The sequence below is a fragment of the Betta splendens genome, chromosome 24, assembly GCF_900634795.4.
Source record: "Betta splendens chromosome 24, fBetSpl5.4, whole genome shotgun sequence".
Lineage (NCBI taxonomy): Eukaryota > Metazoa > Chordata > Actinopteri > Anabantiformes > Osphronemidae > Betta > Betta splendens.
Genome location: NC_040901.2, coordinates 13,079,800 through 13,103,003, shown reverse-complemented (window position 1 = coordinate 13,103,003; position 23,204 = coordinate 13,079,800). Strand labels below are relative to the sequence as shown.

Sequence of the window (23,204 nt, the reverse complement as noted above, 5' to 3'; positions counted from 1 at the left end):
AAACAACAAGAAGCGGGTTTTCCTACGGCCGTAAATGCACCGCACGTCCCTGGTAACTAAGGAGATCTCGAATATGTTTACTACAAAGATGTCGTCTCAGCTAACAGTTAGCTGCTAGCTGCTAGCGGCTCGTTGATATGACTTAAACCTACACATTCCTCTGTGACGCAACTAAGGTCTTATTCTTTCCACACACAGCGAAAATGCAGCTGAAGCATCTGAAGACGCTGCTGACGCCTCAGGTGAGTTAGAACAGCGCTAGCTAAAGCTGGAGCGCAGCGTTAGCCTCGGTGCTAGCTGTAAAACATGACACGAGAAGAGAATACTTAACCCCCTCCCGTCAGTTCGGCATTTTAACAGTGAATTAATATTAAACACAGTTATTACAGTGAACCTTTGCTCGCTGCTATCAGCGCGTTGCTCAAATTAGCTAATTGAACCCTCTGTTTATAATTAGGACAAGTTCTCATAGCAGTTGAATAGTTAGACTCTAAACTAACGGTTTCTGTGTGGCCGAAGAAACGCTCGACCAAAGTTTGTACATGAATCAGTTCGCTCCTGCGCTCGGTTTGGGTTCCCGAGTTCCTCTGTTCAGCCACTGACACCGCTGGCTGCTCTCTGCCTCCCAGGAGGGAGCCGCCAAGGTGACGTGCATGGCCTGGGCCCCGAACAACACCAGGTTCGCTGTTTGCACGGTGGACCGGGTGGTGCTGCTCTACGATGAACAGGGGGAGAGGAGGGACAAGTTCTCCACGAAGCCCCTGGAGTCCAAGGTGAGGAGGGGGGCAGGTGATGAGGATGAAGATGAGGAGGAGGAGGAGGATGATGAGGATGATGATGATGATGATGATGATGAGGAGGAGGAGGATGATGATGATGATGATGATGATGATGATGATGATGATGATGGTATTGATGATGAGGAGGAGGAGGATGAGGATGATGATGATGATGATGATGATATTGATGATGAGGAGGAGGCGGATGAAGAGGATAAGCATAGGTCCCTGAGATGAAGCAGCTTATTATTAAGGGCTCATAAGTTTCCATTGTGTGATCTGTGCCTGTTCAGTGTGTGGGATGGATGTACAGATTTTGTAGTAATAATAATTGGTTCAATCTTTTGTTAGTATGGAAAACAGAGCTACGTTGTGAATGACATGGTTTTCTCGCCTGATTCCACCAAAATCGCAATCGGCCAGTCAGACAACATCATCTTCGTCTACAGGATCGGAGAGGACTGGTACGGTTTCTGTTTGATTTTCTTTTCCATAGCACACTTCGTATGAAACTGGGTTCTTACTGGTTTTACCTTTCATTACAGGGGAGACAAAAAGGCCATCTGCAACAAGTTTGTTCAGACAGTAAGTGGAGAATCAGCAGATTCTTCATCAATTCAACTCATTCCACAGGTGGTTTTGAGGCTGTAAAAAGCTTTTATTGCTGAATTTTTAATTAAACGTAGGGGCATTAGCTCTGTTGGGTTATTTCCTGTGAACTGCAGCTCGTCCGTCTTGAAGCATCATTTGTCTGGTTGTGTTTTATTCACTGTGCTGCAGGCGTCTGTGACCTGCCTGGTTTGGCCTGCAGAGCACGCCATCGTTTACGGATTAGTTGATGGCAAGGTTAGTGAGTCCACGCCACGCACTGTGTGTGACACCATGTTAGTGTGTATGTGTCCGATTTGTAAAAATATTAATAGCAAACGATGTATTGATTGGAAGTATAATTGCTGTTTGGTGTTTTAGTTCATAGAAACACATTTTGTGTTGGATTTAAAACTGTGACCACTAGATGTCAGTGTTGTTCAAATAACGACATATTGTGATGCAGCGAAACAGCTTTTCTAAAATTGAAAAGTACCAAGTTTTCTACAGTATCATATTAATAATGTCAGATGTGCCATATTACCAGATTCTTGACATTACAGTGATAAATTTAATATTGTTCATTGAGGGGTTTAACTTCTTTCACAGGTTCGTCTTGCCAACACTCAGACAAACAAGTCCTCGACCATCTACGGCACCGACTCCTGTGTTGTTTCGCTGGCATCCAAGTAAATGCATCATTATGGGTCCAAAGCCTCGTTCAGAACGTAATAGTTCCTGCTTTGTGTAACCTCGTGTTGTGTGTCAGTGTCTCCAGTAAAGGCGTCCTGTCCGGCCACGCTGATGGGACGGTCGTTCGTTACTTCTTTGATGATGAAGGCTCGGGGGAAACTCAGGTAGCAACGGCTTGAGGAGTCATTAATGCCTGCCGATATTTGTTCTATTATATACTGAGTTTACAGATTTATTCTAGTGTTTTGATGTTTTAGATTCTGATTTTGTCTTCTTGTGCGTGCCATGAAACTCCCCCCACAGGGTAAGCTGCTGATGCACCCGTGTCCACCCTACGCCCTGGCTTGGGGCACAAACAGCATTATGGTGGGTGGCTGTGACAAGAAGGTGGTGGCGTACAGCAGGGAGGGCCGGGTCCTGCAGACCTTCGACTACAGCCGCGACCGAACAGAGCGGGAGTTCACTGTAGCCGCCATCAGCCCCAGTGGGCAGTCTGCTGTGTTCGGCAGCTATGACCGGTCAGTATCAGCACAGATGTAATACGTGACTACATGTCAAGAGGAACCGCCGCTGAGATGTTTTCCTGCTGGTTTTTGTGCAGGTTGCGGGTGTTTAACTGGGCTCCTAGAAGAGGTGTGTGGGACGAAGCCAAGCCTAAAGAGATTCTTAACCTCTACACCATCACCAGCTTAGCCTGGAAGAAAGACGGATCCCGCCTCTGTGCTGTAAATCCTCTCTTTGTGACATTGTTCTGGTCCACTGTTTGCTGGATGACGGGTTCAGACAGAATGTATAATAAGAAACGAGCCTAAAAACCTTCTTTGTTCTCATTGTGTCTGCGTTGACAGGGAACTCTGTGTGGAGGAGTGGAGCTGTTTGACTGCTGCCTGCGAAGGGTCATTTATAAGAACAAATTTGAGATGACCTACGTTGGGCTGAGCCAGGTAAAACCAGTCAACCAACGAGCTTTAACTGGTTTCTAATCCCCCATTTATGACTTACTCCCATTCTACAGTTTTCTCATCCATTTCCACCTGATGTTTCTTTGCTCTTCTTGTAGGTGATAGTCAGGAACCTCTCTACAGGGACTCGAGTGGTCCTGAAGTCCTACTACAATTATGAGATTGAAGACGTTAAGATCATGGGGAAGGATCGCTTCTTGGTGGCTCACACCTCTGATACCCTGCTGTTGGGAGACCTGATGACAAATAAACTGAGTGAGGTACAGTTCCCTGAACACTGACGTGGTTCCATGCTGCACAGCAATGACTCAGTCTAACACAGTACACAATGCGCGTTTTATCAATAGTGATTGCATTGAAAACGCTTTAGCTTCTTAGGTTTGTGTCTCTACTCCTTGTGTCCATCCTTTCACTTATATCTCCTTGTTTTATAGTCACAGTGAATGGAGATGGTTCGTTCACTTCATAACGGCCTCAATTTTAGTGAACATTGGGATTGAAATGTAATTTCTCCTTCCCGTTCCTTCCAGGTGCCGTGGCCCGGTTCTGGGGGGAATGAAAAGTTCTTTTTTGAAAATGAAACCGTAAGCACAGACACAGTGTTCACTGCCCTCTCATGTAAAACCTACCTTTGCTTGTGTTTTGACTGTGCTACCTCGTACATTTAACACTTTCAGGTGTGTATGATTTTTAATGCTGGAGAGCTGAGCCTGGTGGAGTACAGTAACAACGAGATCCTAGGATCAGTCAGAACAGAATTTATGAACCCTCATCTTATCAGGTAGGTCCACCTAAACTGCACAAACACACCAGGAGTCATTGTTTCTCTGTTTCAAATGATGAATATTCAATAATACTTTTCATGTACAGTCTGTACATCAGCTTTACTACAGTCTGTAATGATTCCTAACCAGCGCTGTGGTTCCAGCGCTGTCCACTAGGTGGCGGTACTGAGTTGAGCACAAATCTCAGGTGTCATTAAAGTGAGGCTGCAGAAACAGTCTGTTAGTCACTACACGTCCATGTTAATGGATTCAGACCTGTCAAATGTGTCAGGACTAACAGTCCCCTGGCGACTGACTAATGGTGGGCTGCTGTTGAGGCGAGTAGGTTTCAGGAAACTGACTGCTCCTCGCCTCTGGCTGATCACTGCAGCATGACAGCATCATGATCAAATGTATCCTGAGAGTTTAGGTATGATGAACGGCTGAGGCCAATTATGCAAAGACGAAGATGCGTTTATTTCTGATGTGTTTAATCATTGTGTGTGTGTGTGTGTGTGTGTGTGTGTGTGTGTGTGTGTGTGTGTGTGTGTGTGTGTGTGTGTGTGTGTGTGTGTGTGTGTGTGTGTGTGTGTGTAGTGTGCGTCTAAACGAGAGGAAGCAGAGAGGAGCTGAAGACAACAAGAAGCTTGCCTACCTGATTGACATGAAGACCATCGCTGTGGGTAAGACTGAGGCTTCACTACGGCAGGAGGCCAGCGGTGCTGTATGAGCTTTACTAAAGTCTGCAGCATGTTGTTGCCTCTCTACATGACACAGATCCCTCCAGTTCCTTCCACAGCTGTAATCCACAAACAGAACTTTTCATGGCTTCCAAATGTGTTAAACGTCAGGTGCAGCGGTACAAAGACCAGTGTCAGGATTTAGATGCTCATTAGCAGGAACATTCTTTCTTTGTTTGTTCTTCTGACACAAACACCATCATTTGTCATCGGGGCCATTATTTAATTTAACATGAGAGGGTTTTGTTGTGAGTTAAGAACAGTTTGGTGAGTGGATTTCCAGAACAAGAACTCTCGGTGCTGAGCTCTGTCACTTTGACTGTCCTGACTCTGGGAGATTAACATGCTCAGTCTTTCTGTAGGATTATCGATGCTTTCGACTGAAGGAAAGCTCCCGTTTTCGCCTTTTGTTCTACCAGAACATCTGAACCCTAACCCTTATCTGCTCTGGGTGTGGGACAGGCTGTACTCGAGCCTTCTGCTGTCGGTATTTATCATCTGATCAAACAGCCAAACTGCAGCACCTGCAGCGTACAATCCATGAAACTGTATCGTTTCCATCCAAGTGCATCACACTGAGTGGAACATATCCCCTTTTAATTAAAAGCACACTCCTCATATCTGCAGACTAATATTAACTTGGTCCCGGTGCAGCAAAGTTTTTAAAGTGGAGAAACTGCCCACTCTGCCCGATACAATCAGGGTTAATTAAAAAATGACTGTCTGATAACTGATCTCGAATAAAAGAGCAAATTTAGGCAGATAGATGGTTTCACACTGACAGTCTGACGGCTGCTCGGTCAACACAACCCTCTCTCCTCCTCACAGTGGACTTGGCTGCAGGCTACAATCTGGGAACCATCAGCCACGACTCCAAGATTGACTGGCTGGAGCTCAACGAAACCGGACGCAAACTGCTGTTCAGGGACAAGAAGCTGCGGGTGAGAATGAAGCTCAGCAGCCTGCGGGCCTGAAATGGTGACACAATAAGATGGAGGCCTTCAGGTGCTGAAGTGATGGACAGGACGATGATGAGTAAAGTTACAGTAAATACAAACTACGCCGTCATTTAGGTCGTATGATGGTGATTGTGCCAAACAGGCCTAGCTTTTAATAAGGTTGGAGTGACAGGAGCTGTTGTCACACGCTGCCCCGAGGGAATAAAACATTTGATGTTTGAGCCCACGGGCGAAGACATGGAGAACTCTGGTAATTGGGAATCGCTGGCGTCTGCTGTGCTTCTGTGTCGAACCATGATGTTTAGGCATTTGTGCTTTATATGTTCATCATTTTGAGACTGTTTCTCTGCTTCCTCCTCAGCTCCACCTGTACGACATAGAGGCCACGGTGAAGAGCACCCTGCTGAGCTTCTGCTCCTACGTGCAGTGGGTGCCTGGCAGCGACGTGGTGGTTGCCCAGAACCGGGGGAACCTCTGCATCTGGTACAGCATCGACAGTCCAGAGAGCATCACCATGTTCCCCATCAAGGTGAGAAGAGAGGGAAGCGCCCCTGCAGGCGTCAGAGCACACAGACTTTACTGCTTCCCCCCACAGCCTCACTGGGGTGTGTGTGCATGTTTGCTTTGCTTTGTCTCAGTCCTGGAGCAGTTAGTTTCCTCAGGGAGACTTCCCCTAAAACCAGTGGATTTAAAAACAGAGCTGAGCCACATTAACCATAAGCACTATGTCGTACACTATGGGATGAAAAGCCTGCTGACCTCACCCGGCTCTGCTGCCTCATGTTGTTGCAGGGAGACATTGTGGATCTAGAGAGAGCTGATGGAAAGACCGAGGTGATCGTGACAGAAGGAGTGAACACGGTGACGTACACGCTGGACGAAGGCCTCATCGAGTTCGGTACTGCTGTTGACGATGGAGACTACGACCGGTAAGGTCAAACTCTGAGTCAAGAACCCGACCGATCACCGACACAAAGTAGTGGCTGTTTCCTCTTTTCCTCCCGTTCCTCCGTGTTTGGCCTTTTTCTGGGTCCTCCCCGCTGTGACACCAGTGCAAGTAGAACGGAGCAGATGCTCCTTTATTCTGCTGCTTCCTCCGGCTCTTCTTCAGGGTTTCCTCAGCACAGCGAGCACAGCTGGGAGACATAATGCCTCCCCTCAGTCTTTGGATTTCTGCGCCTCCAGAGTGATGCTGTAGTGGAGCTTATTAGATGCTTAAAACTGACCCATGTCATTTAGGAGGAGCAGCAGCTGAACTCTTGACTCTGACTCTGCAGGGAGTTGGTTCGAACCGCTCAGATGAGCTTAACTTTTATCTGTTCATGAGCGGCCACAGGTGGAACAGGGTGGAACAGGGCTGCTCTGCTATGTCGCTGCCTGACTCAGCTGTGTGTGTGTGTGTGTGTGTGTGTGTGTGTGTGTGTGTGTGTGTGTGTGTGTGTGTGTGTGTGTGTGTGTGTGTGTGTGTGTGTGTGTGTGTGTGTGTGTGTGTGTGTGTGTGTGTGTACATACAGAGCCACAGCTTTCCTTGAGACTCTGGAGATGTCGCCAGAGACTGAAGCCATGTGGAAGACGCTCAGCAAGCTGGCTCTGGAGGCACACCAGCTGCACATTGCAGAAAGGTCAGCAGGATCACACACACACACACACACACACACACACACAGCTCTTTCTAACTAATGTCCGTGTCTCTGCACTAATTACACTTTACATCAGTCTTATCTTTGAGACAACAGAAAAAAAACAAGGGCACCTTCGTCACCTGGAATAAAATCACACTTGTTTAAACACACACACACACACACACACACACACACACACACACACACACACACACACACACACACCAGATGGCTGCGTCCCTGCCTGACCTCCTCTTCTAACTTCATTAATCATCAAAGACGTTGTTTTAAGTTTACATTTTTTTCTCTTTTGCCTTAATTTTTTCTCTCCGTTTCTAAAAACTTTGAATTTGAATTCACTCATTAATAATGCATATGCTGTTCGTTAGGCACCAGCTTGATTTGCATAAATCATGAAGTCAGGGAAAGAAACGGTTTTGTCTGGAGCTGGTAATGTTAATGAGGGATGGAAGAGATGTTAATGAGGGCGGGAAACGAGGAAGAGTCGGCCGAGTTTGTTCAACTTTTCTTTTCCTTCATGACTTGTTCATTAATCTGATGCAACTGCTCAGAGCGTGTTGGTAATAAAGTGGCCAGTGCTACGATCTGCCTTTTGTTCAGGCTGCAGCGACTCAAGGGCTAATTAGAGCGATGCTAGACTTTGACTGGGTTCATTAAGGAGCGGTTTCAGATCCTCACTCTGACCGTCTCTGTCTTTGTTTCACCTTTCTCTAACGCTTCTTGTTTACCTGCTTACGCCCTGTTTTTCTTTCCTTTATCTCCTCCAGGTGTTTTGCTGCTCTGGGCGATGTCTCCACTGTGCGTTTCCTCCATCAGACGAACCAGGTTGCAGACAAAGTTTCCCAGGAAGTGGTGTGTTTTAGTCCAACACAAAAGATGCAGGTTTCAGGTTAAATATGTTGTGTCAGTTTTCTACACTGACATTTAATAAATGAATACCTCGACATTTGCTTGAAAGATTAATGCTTTTCTTGGTGTAAATAGAAAACCAACAGTTAGAGCTCAGGAGACCAAAACACTGACTGGAATCGATATAAGTGAGAGTCGTATCTTTTAGATATTATTGATTGCTTCTCTTTGTCCACAAATACATTCACCATCTGCGTTTATCTGTGAATTCAAACACTCTCTGTGCCTTTGACATCTTTTCTGCACAGTCAAATTTGAGCATTTATTTTCTACACTCAGTGTTAACACTGAGTCTGAGGCGCTCACGTCATTTGTGGAACTGTTGTTTGTGTTGGGTCCCGTGGGCCCACACACGGTTTGCTGTGTATTTACATCCATCTGCCTCTTCTGATCAGGGAGGAGATGGCTCAGCGTTTTACCAAGTCCAAGCCCGTGTGGCCATGCTGGATAAAAACTTCAAACTGGCTGAGATGCACTACGCTGAGCAGGTGGGTCAAAGGCTGCGCGGTTCAGATGTTGTTTTAAGGATCTGGATTCCATGCTATTTATGAGTGTGGTAGTTGAAATCTACTTTTGATCCTTTACACGAGGAGGATGCACTTATGCACTTACTTACTCACTCACTGTTTTAACAGCAGGTATGTTTCTTGTGAAACAGTGAACCAAATGTTTCATATCTTGTCTTCTGATTTTCTGTTTGCTTTTGCAGAATGCGATCGATGAAGCGATAGAAATGTACCAAGAACTGCACATGTGGGACAGCTGCATTGCTGTGGCTGAAGCCAAGGTAACGATGACCTGTTTTTTTCCTACACCTCATCGCGGATACGAGGAACACGTCAGCATTCTTCATGTCAGGTCTTTTAAGGCCCGAGTGTAGTGACATGAGGTGTGTTTCTATCCATGTCTACGTCAAAGAGGATCCAGAGCACAACTGATTATTTTAGGCATTATACATTCATCTGTTTCTTCTTCAGGCAATCAAAACATAAATTGACTTGATTATACCTTCGTCATGTTGATGTTTCATTAAAACCTCATTGTGAAATTTAAATGTTAACAGCTCGGCATTAATGAATTAATGAAAATCTGTTTAACATTCACAAAGTTGCAGCGTGTAACAGTGACTAATTTCATTAGAGGTGGATCTGATTGTTTTCATTATGCATCAATCTGTTCTGTATTATTTCATCAAACAACTGTCAAAATCAAAAAGCCAAGGTGACACAACACAACGATGTGTGTTTGTCCTGATGTTGATTGATTATTTTCCACCAGTTCATTAATTAAAGTTAACCTAAAACTCGTGCTAACTACCTCAGGGCCACCCAGAGCTGGACACCCTCCGTGGGAACTACTACCACTGGCTGACGGACACGGGTCAGGATGAGAAGGCCGGCGAGGTGAAGGAGAGCGAGGGCGACTTCCAGAGCGCCATCAGCCTTTACCTGAAGGCCGGGCTCCCGGCCAAAGCCGCGCGCCTCGCCATCAGCCGGCCGGAGGTCAGCAGCAACAGTGACACCGTCAGCCGCATCGCTGCCAGTCTCATTACGGGAGAGTTCTATGAGAGGGTGAGTGGAGTCATTTGTTCATAATACCACACCTTCATCTGAGCCTCGCTGCCTCATCGTCGTGGTCCCTCCTCCTAACGGATGCCAGGAGTGGAGCGTTATCAATAGAGGGAACAACAGCCCTCATTCTTTTTCCAGTTTTACACTCTCGTCTTTCGCCATCTGTCTGTTATTTCTCTGTAGCTCATGGTACATTACAAGCTCTTTTTAGAGCCATCTGTGTTTATGTAACAGGTGAGAACGAGGCTTGGAAGCAGAGAACAAAACTTCAGATAGTGAAGTTCGAAGGCTGATAAATATTCGTTCTGCTTTAGTTTAATCCATGTGTCCTGCTGAATTGAACGTCTTGAGCGGAACCCAAGAAGGAGAAAGTAAACCTCAGCCAAAGTATTTGATTTCCTCGGTCTGTCAGACAAGAACCGATGTGATAAACATAAACATCTGTGTTCTGAACAGGCAGGAGATCTGTATGAGAAGATCCGAAACAACCAGAGAGCTCTGGAGTGCTACTGCAAAGGAGGCGCCTTCAGGAAAGGTAATGTCACCCTCGTGTCTGCTTCCACAGGCTTTTTAAAGGATGGAAGGTTGTAAAGCACTTCCTGTTCGCTGCAGCCGTGGAGCTGGCTCGTCTCGCCTTCCCTGCCGAGGTAGTGAAACTGGAGGAGGCATGGGGGGACTACCTCGTCCAGCAGAAACAGATGGACGCCGCCATCAACCACTTCATTGAAGCAGGGTACGTAGTGGAGAGGAGAGGAGTGACGGTACAAAGATACGGACAGATGGAGAGGAGGAAAGATGACACGTACAAAACGCAGTCCAACAGAGGCGGCCAAGAATTTTAAAATCCTCACCAAAACCTCAACACAGAAGAGAAGACATGTCTGTAAATATGGTGATATTAACGTCCAACAACTACCAAATAAAAACAGGTGATCAGCGCCCAGATCTTTATTCTTCCCAAAAAGTCCTCTGAGTTTCAGCATCTCCCCCTCCAAACTCAAGGTTTATGATAATGCTGCCAGTAAAGTTAATGTACAATCTTAACCAAATCAATAACTTCTGCACTAAAGTTGACTCGCTTCATCTCAAACTCAGCTCATGAAGTCACACACATTTTTATCTACTGGGATTCTTTCAGCTGCTCTCTTAAAGCCATCGAGGCGGCCATCGCAGCTCGTCAGTGGAAGAAAGCCGTCCACATCCTGGAGCTGCAGGAGGATTCATCAGCAGGGAAATACTATGTGAAGATAGCTCAGTACTACGCCTCCATGCAGGACTACGAGGTAGGAGGGAGGCCAGTTAACGGGGACTATGTGCCGTCCTATGTGTGGGTGCTTATGTCAGCATGAGGTGGGATGTGACAGGTAGTCAGCCCCATAAACACACATGCAGTACACAAACCCTGAAAACTCAACTTCTGTCTCTGTGGAGCAGCGCAGGCACCTTGATCCAGGCTGATTTGGCAACAAGGACAGGTTTGATGTTTGCAACAATAGTTTCCCTAAAACCAGAAACGCATTACTGTTAAAAAGCAGAACACAAAGGGAGAAATGTGGTAAAGAAACAAAGAAAATGGCAGAAGAAAAGGGGCGATGGCGGCGAAGCAGCGTGTGCTGTGCTTATTCTGATGAGCTCAGCTGAGCCAACAGCCTCCACAGACTGCCAGCCTCTGAAAATAGCAGGCTATTTCAGTCTGTTTGCTCTATGGGCATATTCACAGAAAGTAATTAAGATAACAAGCTCTTTGCTCTCAACTTGTGGAAGTTGTGGGGAAAGTAAATTCAGTTCAAACTAAAACAATGAAGGAGGCAAACACCTGTGTTTTCTATAGAAACCGCGCGAAGTAGAAACAATGAGTAAAAGTTTTTTAATCAGAACCAGTGAGACGCCAGCGAATGCGTTTGTGTGATACCAGTCGATACAGATTCAGTAAGTTCAGCCTTTATGTCGCTATCTGTTCTCATCTGCTCGTATTGTGGTGGTGGATGCTTTCTTTCTCCTTCCCACAGCTGTTACATAATGTGGCAGCACGTGTCTCTTTGTTTCATAAGTGCTGCTGCGTATCATTAGGACCAGTACCATGTTGTTCTCTGGATGTCACCCGGGTGTGTATTTAAACCAGCTGCTGCTTGGGGTTTGTCTGTCATCCTTGGCCTGTAGGTGGCGGAGCAGCTGTTTGTGAAAGGAGGCCACATTAAGGATGCCATAGACATGTACACGGCAGCAGGACGCTGGGAGGAGGCTCATAAGGTCAGTGGGGTCCATATGTACACAGCCCCTACGGCATCAGGGCTCTGACTACGCACGCACGCACCACAACATGATCAGACCTAATTGGAACCTGAGCGCGTTGTTCAGACGAGCTGTGATGCTTTGTGTGTAGCTGGCAGGGAGGTGTATGACGGAGGAGGAAGTCACGGCTCTGTACCTCAGCAGAGCTCAGGAGCTGGAGAGAGACGGCAAGTTCAAAGAGGCTGAGAGGTAAATGCAGATGGCTTTATTTATAGCAGCTTCTTTCATCACCGGCTGCTGGAAGCAGGAAAACCAGGCGAGGCGAACTAACAGAACTATGTTTGAAGTTATCTCTAAACCTCAGCGACAGCGGGAGGATTAATAAAACAGCGTCTGACTGTTAATTTAAGGCCGCTTTTTATTTTTTATTATTTATTATCCCCAGACTGATTCACTAATGCAGGGGCTTCAGACTGCAGAGCGTTTCCTCCTTTAACAATTTACCGCCTAACGGTGTCCTGACTGTGCCCTGCGTGAACACAGGCTGTTTGCCACCGTGAAGCAGCCTGACCTCGCCATCACCATGTACAAGAAGAACCGCATGTTTGATGATGTTATCCGCCTGGTGGCCAAACACCACCCTGACCTGCTGACCGAGACGCACCACCACCTGGGCAAGGTGCGACCCTCAGTCTAGTGAAGTGAAGCAGCTTGTGCTTATGCTGAGTACATGGCACGCTCTGTTTCCTGTAGGAGCTGCAGGCCGAGTCCAGGTTCTCAGAGGCCGAGTATCACTTCATGGAGGCTAAGGACTTGAAGGCTGCTGTTCAGATGTACAGCATCAATGACATGTGGGAGGATGCACACAGGGTACGCGCTCACATTCCTCCCACTGGTGGCTGGTTCCTGTCTGTGCATGTGTTCTACTAACGCTGACTGCGTGTCAGGTGGCGAAGGCGCACGGAGGTGGGGGGGTGCAGCAGCAGGTGGCCTACCTGTGGGCCAGGAGTCTGGGAGGAGAGGCTGCTGTCAAGCTTCTCAACAAGTTCAGCCTCCTGGAATATGCCATCGAGTTTGCTTCAGACAACCTGTGAGACATGAATGCATTCATTTACTGAGCTGTGAGGATGTTCATACGTTCAACTGTGTGTAATATGTATAAAATGAGTCAAAGCTCTCTTTATGCCCTTCTTCGTGCCGCCAGCTCTTTCGACTTTGCCTTTGACTTGGCTCGTCTCGCATGCAAAGACAAGATACCTGACATCCATCTGAAATACGCCATCTACCTGGAAGATGAGGTGAATCCCCCACGGACCCAGTCTCTCCCGCACACGGCCATTTATCTGGTCTCCGTAAATCACATCATTCACACTTAGCGCTCGTTGCTGCTTCCTTCTGCAGGGGAAGTTTCCTGAGGCAGAGGTCGAGTTCATCAAAGCAGGGAAACCCAAAGAAGCTGTTTTCATGTGAGTGCAGGAGACTCTTCATTAAATAGGAACCACCAAGGAGGCACATGATGATACGCTGTCCAACAGACGAGCATCAGAAACGAGAAGTTAGTCCAGGTATTTGATACCAAATGGGAAAAGTTAACTTTTTCTGTGTGAACTGTTCCAGGTACGTCCACAACAAGGACTGGGCCAGCGCTCAGCGGGTGGCAGAGGGCTACGATCCAGAGAGCGTGTCTGAGGTTCTGGTCAACCAAGCCAAGTTCTGCTTTGAACAGAAAGACTTCCAGAAGGCTGAAGCCTTCCTGCTCCGAGCCCAGAGGCCCGAACTGGCCGTTAAATATTACAAGGTACAGCAAAAGGAAGAAGACTTTAATACAGAATCTCTATTTCCTGAACTAAACGTGTCTGTACGGCGTTGCTGACCAGGACGGCGACATGTGGAGCGACGCCATGCGTATCTGTAAGGAGTACCTGCCCAACAAGCTCTCCCTGCTTCAGGAGGAGTACGAGAAGGAGACGTCCAAGAAGGGAAACCGGTGAGAAGCAGCGTGGAGCCCGTCCTGAGGCTCATTCAGCTCCACTATAACGAGCTGCCGCATTTTGGTCAATTTTTATGATGACAAAATGTTTTCAACTTCATCCCTAATTATAGATCAGAAGTTTGCTTTTTGTAGATTTAGGCCTCAACACAAAACCCTCTATAAACATTTCTCCCCTCAGCCACGGTTTAATTTATGCACAGAGTCAGTTTGATGCTTTATTAAATCGCCTCTCGTGTCTTCTCCCAAACTGAAACTCCCAACGAGGAATAGCTTGTTAGCTGGCAAACCAGCAGCATGTGGCTCTTAGCGTCGTCCCATCGCTTCTCCCTCTTTAATGACCTGTGGGAGAAAACATCAAAGGTTACCAACGGAAACGAGACTTAAAGTGAGAAAACGCAGATTTATTTCTGTGGCGTTTACGGCTCAGGATTACGAATTTCTTCTCTGGATTGAACTGCACAATGTGGTGATGAGAACACAATGACCCGGCTAAGGGTTAATGTCTGATTAAAGCTGACACACATCACAAGTCTGTCGTTGAGGCTTTGCATTGTGTAATCTGATCAGTCTGTGATTGTGTGTCAGCGTGGAGGGTCTGCTGGAACAGGCCCGGGAGTGGGAGCAGTCGGGGGAATATTCCCGAGCTGTGGAGTGTTACCTGAAGGTGAAGGACGACTCCAACGCGGCCCTGATGGAGAAGTGCTGGATGAAGGTAGAAATCATTTCTGACTGTAAATCCACCGCCTGGGTTTGGTTCTAAGGGCTGGTTTTCAGGAAGAATCAAGATGATCTGTGTCCTGTACATGTTCACAGGCAGCAGAGTTGTCCATCAAGTTCCTGAGTGGAGACCGAGCCGTGGAGGTGGTCCAGGTGGTGGGGCCACGCCTCTCTCACCTGAGGAAGTACAGCGCTGTGGGTGAACACTCCACAACCGTCCTTCCAGCTGCTCAGGAGCTCTTTCTAAGCTTGTTCTTGTTGTGGCTGCACGTTGTAGGCTGCTGAGCTCTACCTGAACCTGGACCTGATCAAAGACGCAATCGACGTGTTCATAGAGGGCGAGGAGTGGAACAAAGCCAAGAGAGTGGCCAAGGAGCTGGAGCCGAGGTCTCTACAGCACAAAGCACAGATCTCACATTACTGGAGCTGTTACAGAGTCACAGACACTTACGTCAGGATAAACGCCATCGTTCGTCTCTGAGCAGGTATGAGGCCTACGTGGACCAGAAGTACAAAGAGCATCTGAAGAATCAGGGCAAAGTGGATTCTGTGAGTACAGTCACACACACACAGGCTTCGGTCTGTGACCAGTGAGCCCAATTAGCACCAAACCACTATTATGTGCAGTCAAATCCAAAAGTTGGAGATTTCAAAATCAGTGAAACCAGAAGTCGCTCAATGAAGGTCAAAGCCAGTAAATACTGAAGGATGTGGGTTTTCCAGACCAAGCTGCAGCTGGTGACATCATTTTCATATACTCATGTACTTCATGTGCTCGTGTGAAGCTGGTGGGTGTGGACGTGATGGCAGCGCTGGACATTTACGCAGAGAGAGGCCAGTGGGACAAATGTCTGGAAACAGCCTCCAAACAGGTACAGCAGCGGAACGAACCTGCCAGATGTGGATCCGATGTGGAGTTAACTTTATTTATCTTGTTCCTTCAGAACTTTAAGATTCTCCAGAAGTACGTGGCTCTGTACGCCACGCATCTCATCAAAGAGGGGGCGGCTGTGAAGGCTCTGCAGCTCTACGTTCAGCACGGGGCTCCTCCCAGCCCTCAGGTAGGCCGAGCCTCATGGGTCCATGCTTCCGTTCAGGCTCCAGATGTTCTGTGTCCTTCTGCTGGTGCTTCACCCACAGGTGCCTCAAAAAGCCTTACCTTTTTCACTAAACCGTGTCATGGTGGTGAAATCGCTGCTAAAATTAAGCCCGACTCCGACACATGTTCTCTGCTGCTGCTGTTTGTTGTGCGTTCAGTCGAGCCGACACTTTTGAAGCTGCTTCTCAACAAACTGTGTTTCACTCTGATGTAGAAACTTGGCACCGAACCAGTGGTGTCTGGGTTTGGAGGCAGATCTGTCTCATCATCGGTCGCGTGCCGCTTCCTCACTGGAGGAAGTGCAGGGTTTAACCAACAAATGTGCTCTACCTTCACTCTCAGAACTTCAACATCTACAAGCGGCTGTTCCTGGACGTGATGAACCTCCCTGACACCGACGGACCCGAGTCCTACCGCATGTGGGCCGACCTCCGCAGCTTCCTGCTGCAGCTGGTCAGCCTGTTCACCTGCAGCTTTACCCCTCTGCTCGTCAGACTCTGACTCATGTTTGTGTGCTCAGTGTGAGAACGTGTCCAAGTCGGCCGAGGCCAACTCACCTGCTCATGGAGACTTTGAACAGATGCTGCTCGTCGCTCACTACTACGCCACCAGATCAGCAGCTAAAGGAGTGGAGCAGCTGGTGTGTTGAAGGTTCAGATCCTGAGCAGGCAGACGTCTATTACTCTTCACAAACCCTCCTCTGTCTGTGCTTTCAGGCCGTCATAGCAACCAAGCTGTCGGTGTCTCTGCTGCGTCACACTGAGCTCGTTCCCGTAGACAAGGCTTTCTATGAGGCGGGTCTGTCCTGCAAGGTGGGTCCTCCAGCCACAGATGCTTCCTCATTCACTGCTGTCCCATCAAACGTTTGACCACCGTTCGTGTCCTGGCAGGCCGTTGGCTGGGACAACATGGCCTTCATCTTCCTCAATCACTTCCTGGACCTGTGTGATGTGAGTCTGACACCTTTACTAAACTTTGCATCTTTACTGCTTTTAACATCTTATAAAGCCGGAGGGTCTGCTCTGTGTATCGGATCAGCTGTCACACTTTCCACCTGTCTCCAGGCTGTTGATGAGGGGACCCTGAACGCTCTGGACCACTCAGACTTCATAGACACAGACATTCCCTTTGAGGTTCCCATTCCCACCAAGCTCTGCGTCACTGTAAGTCGACTGCTTGCCCCAGATCAGCTGATCGTCAGCCGCCTTCCTACTGTAACTGGACGCCTGTTACAGGACAGTCAGAGAGAGAAAATCCGTGACTGGGTTCTGATGGTGTCCATGGACCAGCGGCTGGAGCAGGTTCTACCACGAGACGAGAGGAACTCGTACGAAGCCTCGCTGGTGGCCACCAACACCGGGCTGCGCTCGCTGCCCTGCGTCCTCACCGGTAACGTGCACATCTGAGGTTTAACAGCAGCTGCAGCATTAACGCTAGAGCTCAAATCAGTCCGTTCAGCGTGCGACTGCAGAGCTTCCTCCTTTGAGTCTGCGGCGCTGCTGTGTCCAGGTTACCCAGTGCTGAGGAGTAAGATCGAGTTTTCCTCCGTGGGAAAGGTTGCCAACAAGGAAGACTGGAACAAATTCCTCATGGCCACAAAGGTGAGAACAGACACCAACAGAATTAGTTTGATCCATTTCATTTGCTTTTAAAACACCGATTTCCCTGCAGACGAGTCACAGTCCGGAGTGTCAGGACGTCCTGAAGTTCCTGAGCCAGTGGTGCGGTGGTCCAGCATCTGGATTCTCCTTCTACTGACGTCAGATGATTTTATTTTTCACTCTAACATCTGAAAAGAGAATCTAAGACCAAGCATTTTAATGAATAACTTTAGGTGCTGAGGTGCGTTTGGTCACAGCAGCTGTTTGTTTCTGTTTTTATGCTGAGCAGCTGCTGCTCATTGCTTGATGTTTACTATGCAGATTTAAAGTTTATATGTTGGCTTAAAAATATAAAACATTTTAAATGTTCTGTACAAATCAGGGTAAAATGTTTGAAATTATAAAAAATACTAAAAAAACAACAATTTAGACTAAAAATAACTAACAAAGACACAAATGAAGAGATGTCTGTGGGCAGAGAAAAATGAATTAAGATCAAATAAATTAACTTGAAATCTCATGAATTTTATATATTGAACCACAGCAGCCTCTGAATGTTTACCTTTATAAACACCTAAATAACCAGAAGCACAAATCTAAAATTAAATCTAAATATGTGCTACACAGAGTCAACAGGACATTTATTATTCAGAGCTTCTGAAGCCTGTATTTGAACCCGCCTGCTGAATCGGACCCAGAGCAGCCGTGTGTGCCTCCAGCTCAGCCTCCAGCTCCGGCTCTGACCCGATGGCACCGTCGGTCTGACGTGTGTACCTGTGTTTCTGCCTTTACTGCGCTATGAAATGTATTTTGCTTAATAAAGTGGAAATAAAAGCCTTTATAAGTTGAGCTCATCTTTAAGGTTTTATTGTTATGTGATGTAAGAAGGATTTTGAAATGGATTGTTTCCTGTAATTCTTCATCTCTTATTTAACCAAGGAGTCAAATGCTTTGACTTCATGTAGATTCTCTAATTTAGTTTGAGTTGTTTCTGTCTGGACTCCTGTTTTCAGTTCATTCTGCTGGTTGGTTTTGGACGCTGGCCGTTTTCCTGACTCACGCTCCCGCGCTGATCCTGAACCCACACTCTGAAACCGGTGCTTGAGCGTGATGGATTTGAAGCGGAGAGGTTTAAACATCAAAGTCTTCCAAAGGAGGAAGCGAAGGGTCCGCGTGAGGGACGCTTCGCCTGCAGCAGGAATCCAGGCTCACACGGACTCAGATCGACCTAAATTTCAACGTTTTCATGGTTGGAATCAGAGTCCGTCTCCATTTGAAGCACAGCTCCATGCATTTTAAGCATGTGGCTGAATCTGAACTCATTATTAAGAAAACTCACTGGCAGCTCATCACATAACAGCCTCCGCCGAGCTGCAGAGGATCCGTCACCTCCGTGCGTTACTGGACTTTATGAATAGATTTATTATGAACTTATGTTCTTACTAATGGCACCGTGTTAAATAAAACCAAATAAACCCAGAGACCTCCCAGCTTTAATTAACACCAGACCTTCAGTCCTTATATATAAATATATAAAATTATTAATTAAATATAAATAAATGTTTAGAATATTCATGAATAAATAAGAGACACAAAAACAACTTGACAGTTTATTTTATTATTCAAGTAACTGATAACAATCACAACAAAAACACTTAATAGACAAAAATAAACACTATGAATAATAATAAGAATTAACATCTACAACCAGATCACAGCTTGGATTCTGTTTGTGGAATCTTTTCATGAAACTGACTTTATTGACCTTTTAATTCACTGATAGATAAAAGCTGTTTCTACCCCTGTACTCTACAGTGGCAGTAACCATGACGATGATACTGGACGTCCACCGTCAGCATTACGACGCCGCGGCTCCTGAACACTGACTGAACATCCAGCGTCTGTCAGGAGAGAAGGTGTCTTTTAATTAGTTGAATTAGATCCCTCATTATCTGCAGGTTCCACTCAGTCGCGTCTCCGCTTTGTTCTGACTCGTCATCCTTTGTCCACCTTTCGCTGCATTTCTCTTCTGCATCTTTGTAGTCATTTTCAGAGCATTTTAGGCTTGTTTGCATCTCTTTATGTTGGCTCTTTCCCTTTGTTGTCCCTCTATTTGCATCTCTCTGTGGTGATTGTAAGTATTTTAATCCTTCTTTGTGTTTCTCTGCTCACGTTGGTCTAATACAGACGACGGTTAAAGACGAAGCGCTGCCTTTGTCAAAGTTATGTGCAATGTTTCTACATTTGTTGTGTTGACTGAAGCCAGTCAGTGATGGTGAGTCAAGTCCCGCTTCCACTCAAATTCTACACCAATATCTGGATCTTTCTGAAGAACAAACATATTTCGCGGCTGCGGTTTGATTCTCGGGCTGCTTTGGTTTCCTGCTCTACTTTCACTCGACTGGACCGCGTCTAATCCATCTGACAGAGCTGACTCACCCGCACACCTGTCCGTTCCTGTTATGGTCCTGTAATTATCAGGAGCCACCTAGTGGTTAGTGGAGGTACTGCAGGACGCTTTTCTACAGCTGCAGCTTTAAAAGCACAAGCGGAGCAGTGAGAATCTTCGTTTTTCTCTGGTGACCTCGGCTCAGAGTCGACGCTGAGCTGCTCTCTTGGCATTCACCGCGTGCCTTAATTGTATGGACATTTAAATCAAGGTCCGCTGTGAACACGAGGAGAGACAACCCATTTTTTCAGCCTGCCTCTATGTGTCCATACATTTATTTCAGTCCTTTTCTCTTCCCACTGATCTGCCTCACTTTTTCTTCCATCACTGTTTCCTTTGGAATTGATTTCTTCATCCTGACATGAAAAAACCTCCGGCACTGACAAATACACTGACCATGAAAATCCTTTCAAACGGATAAAGAAAAGCTCACTGCTTGCGCCTGATGGGGATGATCAGGTATCAGGACAGGGCTGCAGCACTATGTGCTGACTGTGGCTTTCATGTCTTATTGCCGTGTCCAGATCAGTGTCTGAGCGCCGTCACATTCGGGTCGGCTCGGTTCCCTTTGTGCCGGGCTCTGTCTCCTCCTGCAGACCAGAGCTGGAGCAGCAGCTGAGCATTCAGAGGCTCCTCCTGAGCGTGTGTGACCTCAACATAACAGGAGAAGCCTCTGGTTCAAGTACAGGCTGTGGACACAACCACAGACAAAGTGAACAGGTTTGGATTATTTTCAGACTTTTCCAGGACTTTCATCCTGTGAACAGTCTCATTTCAAACGCGGGTGTGAACCAGATGATGCATTTTCATTATGAATGGAGGCGTGTTTTTAGATGTTGCTTCATTCATTCCTGACCCTCTAACAGCGTATCATGCTGTAATGCTGCTTAAACTGGGTTCAGGGCAGACGTGATGCTCACTGAGATTGATTGTCTGACTGAGGAAGTGTAAAGTCTCTGCAAATTGATTTTCATACCCTGGTAAACCGAGTGGAAACCAATAATGGCTTCCTGGAAGATTAGACAAACAGGCAGTTAGGAAAACGCAGAATTCGGCTGCACGCAGGAAAATGCCTGAAGAAGAGCGAAGGTGTGGACGTTTTAATCATGCATTGAGTCTCCTGAGCAGCACTGCGGTGAACTAAGCCTCATCCACCATCACCACTGCATTAATGACACGGCTGCAGGGGAGGAAGCTGCTGCTGCTGCTGCTGCTGCTGCGTCTCCACTCCTCATCCCACACGAGCACGCAACCCCTCAGCTCCAAACTCACACTGTGACATTCAGCGCTTTTATTCGGTCGCGGCTTCGTGCAGCAGCATCTGTGCTGCTCAACGGCTCCCCGGCAGAGGCGAGGAGAAGGTCCCATCTGCAGCCTCATTAGACGCCGAAATGCTAATGACCCAGATAGCTCATGTAGGCTAAAGGGGGGGGGGGCGCCTTTGTGGGGGTCGGCGCTTGTGTTGGAGCCTATATCAAAAAATCACAATCTTTAAACGCAGACACCAACAAAAAGGGGATTTTAATGACGTCAGAACGGTCAGTTTTCTAGGTCAGCGCATTGTTTGACAGCGCAGAACATAATCACACGTGACGTTTGGATATTTGCGGCGCATCTGCATTGTTGTGCCGCACATCGACTTATTAAAGAAAAATCTTGCAGATGCGCTTTGCGTTCGTGCGCCGCGTTGCGATGTGCGCAGGTTTTCGTTCCCGTTCCAGAAAGAGCGGGTTAAGAAGTTCCGCAGAGCGCGACGGCACTGCGGATTTAGCGGAGATGAAAGGAGCCGATGCAGATCTAAAAATAAAACCAAAAGACACGCGAGGCCTTTAAAGGCTCCGAATTCAGAGGGATGAACGTGGTGCAGCGAGTGAAACCGAGCAACAATACCTTTCAGGCGCAGACGAATGGCGCAGATTTAAATTCTGAAACATCTGGTTTGATGCCTTCAAAAAGCAGCCGGCTCCGCATAAAGCGCGCCGATATGAAGGCTGTTTGTCCGCCGGTGGGAGGCTTTAACCCGGCTTGATGTGCGCGCGCCGTCCGCTCGCGACGCTCTTCCACGGAGCTCCATGCGGGGATGCTGAAGATGCAGGGATGCGGAGGATGCGGAGGATGCGGAGTTTGGACTGCCCTTCTTCTGCAGCTACACTGACAAAGCGGCTGTTTGGGTTCTCCAGAAAATATTGTGAAAGCACAAATAGTCCAAAGCCGGAGACGAGCAGGATCCCAACCTCGCAAATGTCAGGTTTTGTGCGAGCTGGGTGCAGTCAGGCGGTGGATACAGTAGCTGTATGACAGGATGGAGGGAGCGAAGTTGGGCGCAGTCAGATGGAGAGGGGAGGGGTGGTCCTCTGAAAGAGAGGGAGTCGGATGGAGCCAGCTCTGCATCCAGCTCTGTCCTCCTCTGAGGATGGAGGCAGGGAGGAGGGATGAGAGCACCTGCCTCAACATTACAGGTACCGATCCATCAAACCCACACTCACATTAATGTGCTGGTTTCATCCAAGAGACGAGAAGAGCAAATGACAAACGATTAAATATGACCTGAGCTTCAGCAGGAAAACCCAGATTCTCCACTGGACCATAACATGTGAACTGCAGGGTTGGAGCCTGACCCGGTCTCCAGTACTGTCAGGTTCTGATGTAACAGGAATCTGAACACGTAAATGAAATGTATCAGCACCTTGGACCTTTCTCTATTTTGTGGCTTAAAGCTGAAGGAAGAATTCCACCGAGATCCAAACCACCAAAACCAGACTGAGCTGTTTTCAGACCGGTGAGGATTTGAATGAGGGTTTGTGTTATGTCAATAACAGCTGTTTATTGTTTCTGGATTAAAAACATTTTAGAGGAGAACATCACTGGTTGTCGACCTTGATATCTGGGAGGACAGACGTTCTTCTTCTGTGGTGGAAATTAAAACTGTTCTCAAACCTGCTGAATTATTAATGATTCTCACCTTCATACAGGCACAAACAGGCACTGAAATTAATATTTTTCCAACATGAGCGACGTTCTCCTGGGTTCTTCCATATGGCTCGTCATCTGTCCCCCATCCCTACCTTCCCCCACTCTGCTTACGGGGAACCAGTAGACTGATGGGGGCTGTGTTTTCGCTCATTCGGCTGCACATTACAGCCACAGACCATAAAATAATCAGTGGTTTCCTTTTTGCAGAGCTTGTTTTAATTCATCCCACCACCGACAATCAGAGCAAAGGAAATTCACATTATTTATTAAATACATTCACCAGTAAACATAGGATAGGACTTTATTAATCCCACAATGGGGGAATTCTGCTGTGTTTACAGCAGCAGCATGACAACAGTAATAACTGTAAGAAACAAGACACATGCTTCATCAAGTCCTGCCCTGAAGTGAAGGTAAAAGCATCGCTATGTGACTAGAAAAGTAAAAAATGCTCATTCTGCAGAATAATCAATCTTTCAATCATAGAAAATATAATAATATAACGTAATAATGCTTTTTTTTCCTGACACTG

General features: G+C 47.0%; 1 protein-coding gene across 4 annotated transcripts; it reads left to right on the top strand.

Annotated features, from left to right (window-relative positions):
* Positions 1-53: 53 nt before the first annotated feature.
* Positions 54-18,731, top strand: ift172 (intraflagellar transport 172). Of its 4 annotated transcripts, none has more exons than XR_008693843.1 (49): positions 54-242; positions 630-773; positions 1,203-1,243; positions 1,325-1,364; positions 1,560-1,625; positions 1,977-2,056; positions 2,137-2,224; positions 2,364-2,578; positions 2,662-2,785; positions 2,909-3,004; positions 3,121-3,282; positions 3,553-3,606; positions 3,700-3,803; positions 4,384-4,469; positions 5,355-5,467; positions 5,847-6,014; positions 6,278-6,414; positions 7,000-7,107; positions 7,896-7,980; positions 8,433-8,525; positions 8,747-8,824; positions 9,360-9,608; positions 10,065-10,143; positions 10,221-10,341; positions 10,747-10,891; positions 11,769-11,858; positions 11,992-12,089; positions 12,384-12,519; positions 12,594-12,710; positions 12,788-12,930; positions 13,045-13,138; positions 13,242-13,306; positions 13,458-13,638; positions 13,718-13,827; positions 14,419-14,545; positions 14,647-14,745; positions 14,828-14,937; positions 15,036-15,099; positions 15,336-15,422; positions 15,495-15,611; positions 15,992-16,102; positions 16,170-16,289; positions 16,366-16,461; positions 16,540-16,599; positions 16,714-16,812; positions 16,885-17,038; positions 17,159-17,250; positions 17,321-18,016; positions 18,264-18,731. XR_008693843.1 is itself a non-coding variant. In XM_029140724.3 (49 exons), the coding sequence occupies exons 1-48, from the start codon at positions 204-206 to the stop codon at positions 17,405-17,407; spliced, it is 5,244 nt and encodes a 1,747-aa protein (XP_028996557.1). In that variant the 5' UTR covers positions 54-203; the 3' UTR covers position 17,408; positions 18,264-18,731. The 4 variants fall into 4 exon arrangements, 1 of the variants encoding a protein (XP_028996557.1); XR_003784609.3 differs by having other exon boundaries at positions 1,131-1,243; positions 17,321-17,491; XR_005897278.2 differs by having other exon boundaries at positions 1,131-1,243.
* Positions 18,732-23,204: the final 4,473 nt, after the last annotated feature.

Bases quoted from the DNA above. Each gene is read 5' to 3' on its own strand.
- ift172 (XM_029140724.3), top strand. From the start codon at position 204: ATGCAGCTGAAGCATCTGAAGACGCTGCTGACGCCTCAG. The intron at 3,607-3,699 runs GTAAGCACAGAC...TAACACTTTCAG, and splicing joins TCTTTTTTGAAAATGAAACC to GTGTGTATGATTTTTAATGC. The intron at 8,526-8,746 runs GTGGGTCAAAGG...TTGCTTTTGCAG, and splicing joins AGATGCACTACGCTGAGCAG to AATGCGATCGATGAAGCGAT.